This window comes from Notechis scutatus, chromosome 1 (genome assembly GCF_049901735.1).
Source record: "Notechis scutatus isolate UNSWTSFEM ecotype Mainland chromosome 1, rNotScu1.2, whole genome shotgun sequence".
NCBI lineage: Eukaryota > Metazoa > Chordata > Lepidosauria > Squamata > Elapidae > Notechis > Notechis scutatus.
Window position 1 is genome coordinate 337,425,717 of NC_142009.1, and position 8,240 is coordinate 337,433,956.

General features: G+C 41.8%; 1 protein-coding gene across 1 annotated transcript in view; it reads right to left on the minus strand.

Moving 5' to 3' along the window:
* Positions 1-990: 990 nt before the first annotated feature.
* LOC148133577 (extracellular calcium-sensing receptor-like) overlaps positions 991-8,240 on the minus strand; it is a 55,526-nt gene continuing 48,276 nt past the window's right edge. Inside the window, exons 5-6 of the mRNA XM_087965565.1 lie at positions 1,352-1,570; positions 991-1,044 (exon numbers count right to left, since the gene is read on the minus strand). Of these exons, the coding sequence (XP_087821691.1) occupies positions 991-1,044; positions 1,352-1,570 (273 nt within the window). The remainder of the gene's footprint in view (positions 1,045-1,351; positions 1,571-8,240) is intronic.

An 8,240-nucleotide genomic window follows, 5' to 3' on the forward strand; every position in this document is an offset into this window, starting at 1 on the left:
GTCCAAAATGAAGTGGTGCTTACAATATTGGACATTTTTAGGATCTCCCAGGATAGACCATGAGATTCAGTGGCTCCCAGGTTCCTCCAAGGCACCATTGAAGATGCTGGTTATCCCCTTTAACTTACCATATGTCACAGGACTGTGTGATTGGCAAATGCCTCCTAACTTTAGTTAGAAAGCTGGGATGACTGTCATACCCTGGTTGACCTTGCAGGAAAAGTACACTCATTAAGGAAATTTGATTATGATCCTGGGCATGGGTTGAATTTTTCCTTTGCAGACTCCTCATGCATGGAGATCTCATGGACCATCATCGTTTCCCATGGAAGTCCAAGAAATCAAATATCATGAGAGATTATTAATGTATTGCAAAAGGTTATGACATACTTTGCTCATCCAGCTCAGGAAAATTCTGCCTGAGGTTGATGAGGAAGTATGGAAGATTATGGTTCTTAACCTTTTTAAAGAATTGGCATTTTAATATGATTTGAGATGGATTGATATGGGAGTATGCAGACATTTAATCAGTAGCTGAAGAAATTGATATGGGGAGTTTCCTCTCTAAGTATCTATGCAATGAGTAAAAACCCAGAATTATTATCAGCCACGATTGGACATTTGAGATCCTCTTTCCAAGTCTCATCAGAGTTGGTTAGGCTCTGGATCCATACATTGCATGTAATGTGTGTGCCAGAGCAAAAGCGGCATTGTAGATATTGTAACTTTCACAAGCACCACACTGGTAGCAGCAAACCTGCTTGCCTTCTGGAACTCTTCTCCTCTCTCCTGCATGGCACCTCTTCATGCCACACCTGGCAAAGGGCACCTTCTGAAAGAGAAAAGAGAAATACTTGAGATGACCTAAGCTGCATTCATTCTTTCCCCCATTCCTATTTCCCTTTTTTCTTCCTACTTCTACATTCAGAATCCGTTCTAAAGAAATACATTGCCACTGTCAATCAGAAATCAAGAACAATCCTGAGGTCATCAGGCCTGGGACATTTCTGGCACACCCATGGATGTGGGAGATAGTATCTCAGCCTGCAGAGGAAGGATGAGAGCATTTCTAAAAGAAAGAACTGTGAGGATACAACTGAGTGGAAATTGTCGTTGGAAATTACCGCTGCTTCCTGTAATTGCATCCTGCATTTCAAGCAAATGATGTTCCCAAGCCTAACCCTTTGTGGAATGACACAAATCAGACCTCAAATTTATCACATGCAAAGCAGAGTTTTCATCAAATGGCTGCCATGATTTCTGGCTTAATTCATTATTTTTCAAGGAAGATGTTCTGCATCTCAGGAAGTTGAATCCTCCCCTGGACTTACAATACTTCCTTGCAGCTCACCTTTGTGGCCCAGATGATTCCATCAGAGTTAATGGTGAAATCCTGGCCTGGGGGAGCCTCGGGATTTACTTGCCCAACCTTCATGGGGACAAAAGATCGATTGGGGAGGAGAACCCAGTTGAAAAGGTCATAATGAGTAGATCCCAGTCCATCTTCTGAGAAGGAGACTTTATCTCCAGCACTGTTGTTGAACTGCATGTTGCTCAAATAGGCAAGAATCTGAAAGAAAGGAGACCTTCAGAAATTGGAGTATTTGGGCTAGAGCTACAAATGGGACATCATGGCTTCTATCATAACATGATGGCCATCTTGAGAAGATGGGTTTATATTTGAGAAGCTAGTTCCGTCTCTTGGTGGTGATCTGAGGAATTGGGTGTAACACCAAATATTTAACTCTGAAATGAAACATTTTCCCTTTATCACAGGGTACGGTTTCCAACTCAAATTTCATCAAAACTCACAAATTTTAGTTCTCCGATCTAAATTTAATTTTAGGATTTTCCTCTTGTGATACTTGGCTACAATAATTATCTTTGAAATGAATAAATAATTTCTATCAGAACCATGAAAAATTCCACTGATTTTCTCTAGCTCATTGTCAAAGGCTGCAGAATGCAGGAACTAGGTTTGATGAACTGGGCCATGTGGAAGGAAACATCTGACCTGGTTGGTCACTTCACCATTCAGAGAGGTCTGACATTTTAGCCTTTGATGCAGGAAATTCTAATGAATTTCAGAGCAGGAACCCATTAGGATCACTTTGAATCTTGCTCTGTGCTGTGGTTGTCATACAAACAGAATCACAGTATTGGAAGGGACATTGAAGGTCTTCTAGTCCAACCCCCTGCTCAAGCAACAGACCCTCTACAATTTTATACAAGTGGCTATTCTATTTCTACTTAAATGACTCCAGCAATGGGGCACCCAGAACTTCTAAAGGTGAACCATTTCTTGAGAAATTTCTCCTAAGTTCTAGGTTTATTTTTTTATTTTATTCATTTTGTCAAGCATGCATTAGATAACATATATAAGTATAAACATGATTATTAATATATGAAATAAATATGAATAAAAGGGAACATTAAGACAGGGATGGTAGGCATGATTGGTGTGCTTATGCATGCCCCTTACAGACCTCTTAGGAATGGAGTGAGGTCAACAGTAGACAGTCTGAGGTTAAAGTTTTTGGGGTTAGTGGAAGAAACCACAGAATCAGGTAGAGTATTCCAGGCAATTTACTTTGAATTTATATCTATTGTGTCCTCATGAATTGTTGAGATTGAAGCTGAAGTAGTCATTGATGGGTAGGACATTGCAATGAATTATTTTTATGTATGATGCTTAGTCTGACTGAGGCAGCATAGTTCTAAGTTTTCTAAACTTAAAATTTCTGGAGGCATACGGTATACTGTTGCGAGTAGAGGAGTGGAGGATTCTTCTCGTGAAATATTTCTGGACTCCCTCGATTGTATTAATGTCTGATATGCAGTGCAGATTCCAGACAGATGAGCTGTATTTGAGAATTGGTCTAGCAAATGTTTTGTATGCTGTAGTTAGTAGTGCAATATTAATGGAGAAAAAACTTTGCAGGATTAGTTTAATAACAATGCCTTTTTGGCAATGTTGTTACAGTGGGCTGTAGCACTTAGATCATCAGAGATGAGTACTCCAAGGTCCTTGACAGAGTGGGGGGCATCTACAAGGTTATGTCCATTCAGCTTGTGTTTTATTTTCTGATTTTTTTGCCAATATATAAGACAGAGCATTTGTTTCTTGAGAGTTGAAGTTGCTACTTGTTTGACCATTCTGATACATAGTCAAGGTCATTTTGAAGGGTAGCAGTATTATCGGTGGTGTTGAATAGTTTTACATCATCAGCAAAAATAATGCAGTTGTTATTAATATGATCCCAAAGATCATTTATGTAAAGTATAAACAGAGTTGGTCATAGAACGCTGCCTTGGGGGGACACTGCTGTTGATAGGGCGCTCCTATTTTGACCATTTGTTGCCTGTTTGACAAGAATGCAACTATCCAATTATGTCCAGAGATACCATAAGATTTTAGTTTTATGAGTAGTTTGACGTGTACCACTGAATCAAAAGCTTTACAGAAGTCTTTGTAAATTGCGTCACTTGCTTTGTCCTGATCGAGTTTTGTAGTCCATATGTTTTTGCAGTGTAGGAGTTGAAGATTACAGGATATTTTTTTCTGAAACCAAATTATTAGAAAGTAGGTTGTTTCTTTCTATGTGGAGGGTAATGGATTGGTTAATAATTGATTCCATGACTTTGCAGGCAATGCAACGTAAAGAGATTGGTCTGTAATTTTCAACTAGTCTGGGGTCTCCTTTTTGAAGATGGGGATGACCGTGGCTAGTGAGGATTGCTTCTCTCCTTGGTTTTTTTCCATCCATTATTAATCAGAAACTGTTTTCACACAGCAAGCTGAGTATCACAACAAATGGTAAACTTAAAAAGGGCAGGGTCTCAGATGAATTGGTATGGGACAATGCACACATTTAATCAGTAACTGAAGAAATTCATATGGGGAGCTTCCAATTTAAGTGTCTGTGGACTGAGGAAAAAGCTACAGAAATTACCTGCCATGGCTGGACATTTGTGGTCCTCTTTCCAGGTCTCATCATAGTTGGTCCAACTGTGGATCCATACATTGCATGTAAAACATGTGCCAGAGCATAAACAGCATTGTAGATATTGTTGCTTTCTTTTGTCATTCTCGTTTCAAAAGTGTAATTGGGCAGATTCTGCAGATTCTCCTTTCCTGTACATAGTTTTTCCTGCTTTGGAGGGATCTTTCCTGATTTATGGATCTTGCATCCAAAGACCCTTTCCCACCATAGAGGGAGAAAGAAATCTCCTTGTGGCTTCACGGGGTCTAAAGACAGAAGGAAGTAGCTGAATTCAGAGACCTCCCCAGGGTGGTCCCTAAAATGTAAGACCCCATGCAAAAGTTTTATATATGGCAATGCGTCTTCAGATTCTCCCATACCAAGTTTCCAATGGGAGGTTAAGATCCAAACATTCTGAAAGGACACTTTTGTGAATTTTTCAAACAAATGTATTGCCCTGCTACACTGCCCGTAATAATAGAGTCTACCAAACATAATGAACACTTCTACTTTAGACCAGGTGAGGAAACTGAGAATAAACTTGTTCTGAATGATTTCAACATTATCTAATTCCAGCATTAGACTGAAGGCCAGACAGATCTCATTCTCCTTGAGCATTGGTATCAGAGTTGAGATGAAATGTTCTCCCCTGTCATCTGCAGGGGCCAAAGCCCAACCCAGTTCCACTGGAAATACAGGAGCAGGTGGACTAAACCCACATACTGAGGATATTCCTTGGGATTAATCCGGAAGAAGGAAGGATAAACTCTTCTCTCCCTGAGAAAACTCAAAGCAAACACCGCTGGAGAAAAAGATATTCTTTTTTCAAAGACAAAGTAACAGTTTCATGTTGACTTTATCAGTGACCATTGTGTGGTTGGTGGCCCTCACAGTCAGACTGACTCTATTTTAATGGCAAACTTAATCTTCTTCCATTTTTAGCCATTTGTATTGGTTGTGGTATGTCAGAAGGCAAGAGAAGAAACCATACCCTGATACAAAGAATAAATGGCACTAAAATGATGGTTACTCTTTAATAAAGAATAAACTAAGAGTCACAAGCTCATTATATGCCCCCAATAGTTTTAGTTTCGACTTTGGCTTCTCTGTGTATTTTGATCTTTATCGATTCCATACTGTATCCAAAGGAGCTCTCTTACCTGTGGGACCTTTAAGATGCTCAAGATGGAGGCCATCTGCCTTGAGGACTTGGCATTGAGACCACCAATGATGGAGAGCAGAATGTCCCTCTGGTTGCAATTGTAACCTGGAACCACTTGGCCTCGTGAGGAAAGCATGGAGAAGCTATTTAAGGAAATATCTCTCTCTCTGGTAATGGCCATAGATGTGGAAGCCAAGGGTGATGTTGGGGAGCAGAAAAAATCCTCATTGACCTCAGAGACAGCAAACATCAATGCAAGGAACTGCTGGTAATTACTGGTGGAGTATCTTTAGTGAGAAAACATTGGAGTGTTAAGTCTGGAGCGTGGGCGCAAGGAACGGAGACGAGGCATCGGGTAGTGGCTCAACTCTTTATTAGTGACTTCAGAACAGAGCAAAATACTTGGGCAGCAGCAGCCCTTTATAGGGCTGGCTGCTGTCACAACAGCCAATGCTTTTGAGTTTGCCGCGCTGGAAGCGGCCAATCAGCGGCGCCCGGTAACAGCCAATCAGATCGGCCAGAATTGACCAATCAGGATCCGCTGCTCGCGGGCCAATCAGAAGTGCAGGATTACGAGCCTGCCGTAGAAGTAAAACTATTTAGGATTTTAAAACAGTGCGTTTGCTTAGTCCGTAACACCCCTCCCCCTAGGTTCCGTCTGAGGGTGGGGTGATGTACTCTTTCAAATATGCAGGTCGTTTCACCTGTCTGCCCGATCTGTGTTGCTCCAACAGTCCTTGCTCAGGCTCTGGTTCCGCTGGGCTGTTCACTGAACTCAATGGCCCGGCTGGGTCAACTGCTATGCTGGGCGCACTGGGGCTGTCATCCCTGCTCCTGTCAAGACTGGCTCCTGAATTTCTTGGATTAGTTGCTATCGCAGGCTGCTTTGTGGCGAGGCAGTCATCTGGTCCAGCCCTCCTTCTGAGGTGAATATCCCTGGGTTGGTTGCGTTGACTCCCGGTTTTCGAGTCCCGGGTCGTATGCTAGCTCTTTTCAGCCCCTTGCTTTCCCTCCCCACCAGGTTTTAGGTTCGGGGCTTGTGATGGGGGTAGGAGCTAGTCTGGAACGAAGTTGGTCAATGTGGCGCTTCCACATTTTCCCATCAGCAGTTTGTAAACGGTAGGAACAGGGCCCCGTAAGTTGAGTTATAGTAGCGGGACCCACAATGGTCACCGAGAAGTTTTTCGCAAAAACTGAGTCGCCTACCTTGAATGTGCGATACCTGCTGCTGGACCCCAGGGGTTGTTCCGGTGTGTAGGTAGGATGTGGCAGTCAAGATGTGAGCGAAGTTTCCGTCCCATCAGGAGTTCGGCTGGGGTTTTGTTTGTGGTGCTGTGTGGGGTAATGTGTTGGAGGAGGAGCATCCTGGTCACTTTCTCGTCGATGTCTCCTCTCTCCATCTTGTGTAAGGTTTTCTTTATGAACTGGACCATTTTCTCAGCCCTCCCATTGGCCGCAGGGTGAGCTGGTGAAGTTAAGGCATGGCGTATTCCCGGTCTGCAAGGTACTGTTCAAATGCAAGAGCAGTGAATTGGGGTCCATTATCTGAGACCAGGACGCCTGGCAACCCATGCGTATGCGAATAGTTTATTTAGTTTTTTGTCGACTGCTTCTGTGGTGGTGCTCTTCATTTTGTGGACCTCTAGCCAATTGGAATAGGCATCCAGTTATAAGAAATGTATGCCCCTTGGTAGGTCCCAAAATCGATGTGGATGCGGGACCAGGGACCTGGGGTGTTTCCCATTCAGTTGGCAGGGCTCTTGGCGGAGCTGAGCGAATTTCCTGACACTTGCTGCAAGTGGCCACCCAAGTTTCTATTTGCTTATCTATACCTGGCCACCAAGCATAGCTCTCGCTAGTGCCTTCATTCGCACGATGCCAGGATGTCCATCGCAATAGTTTCAGGACTTTGTGCTGTAGCCGCTCTGGAATGATGACTCTGTCCCCCCACAATATGCATCCTTTTGTGAGAAGAGTTCTGTCTGGCGGTTTTTGAAAGGTTTGAAGGTGTCGTTGGGTTCGTTGTCAGGCCAACCTCTTTCTACCCAGCTGAGGACTCGTGCCAAACAAGGATCCTTCCTTGTCTCCGAGGCGATATCTCGTGCAGTCAGTGGTGGAGAAGGAAGGGTTTTGGTTTGTAGTATAGTTAGGGTTGGAGCTGGATTGTCTATGACTTTGGATAGCGGTGAGCGGCTTAAGGCGTCAGCGTGGGGAATGGCTTTTCCTGGGCGGTGTAGCAATTGGTAATCGTATGCAGGCTAGGAACTCCGACCAACGCATCATTCTAGGCGATAAGATGTGGGCCGTTGGTTTGTCTCCCGCTAAGATGCCAAGTAACGGTTTGTGATCGGTGATTATGGAAAAGGGTCTTCCATATACATACTGTGGAATCGTTGATCGCAGCTACAATAGCGAGGGCCTCTTTATCAAGTTGGGTATAGTTCCTCTCAGTTGTTTTTTTTTTTTTTTTTTTTGTTTGGAACAAATTTTATTAATTTTAAAGACAAACAAACCATCATTAACCATTGAATACATAAAACCTCTTTCCATTATTAATTTTACAAGTCAAGTAAAATATTATTTTATACAACATAATTCTGTTTTACACCATTTCCATATGGACATATAAATATCTCTTAGCAAATTTCTCATTATTTCTCTTTTCGTATTCAATTTCATTATTATTGTTATTTTCTATATTTATCCAATTTATAATCATCATCTACATTTTTTTTCTGACTTGATTACCATTATTCCCATCGAACATTCCTCCGAGGTTTTATTAATTCTCAAACAAACATGAACACACAAAACACAAAAATATAAAACTTCTTTTAAGAAAGTAGTTTGGCCCCAGATTACCTCTCTTTGTATGGACTCAATTAAATTCGTGCTCATCTTATATACCATTACCTATCTTATTTACCATTCTATATCTTCTATATAACTTCTCCCTGCTTTTCATTTTTTCTTAATTCTATTTTATTTAATTCTATTTTAATTTAAATCATTGTATTTGTATTTTTTGTCCATTCTTTCCAAATTATCCATTTATCTCATTCCCTACAATAAAAAAGAAAAAGGATTTCTCCTGA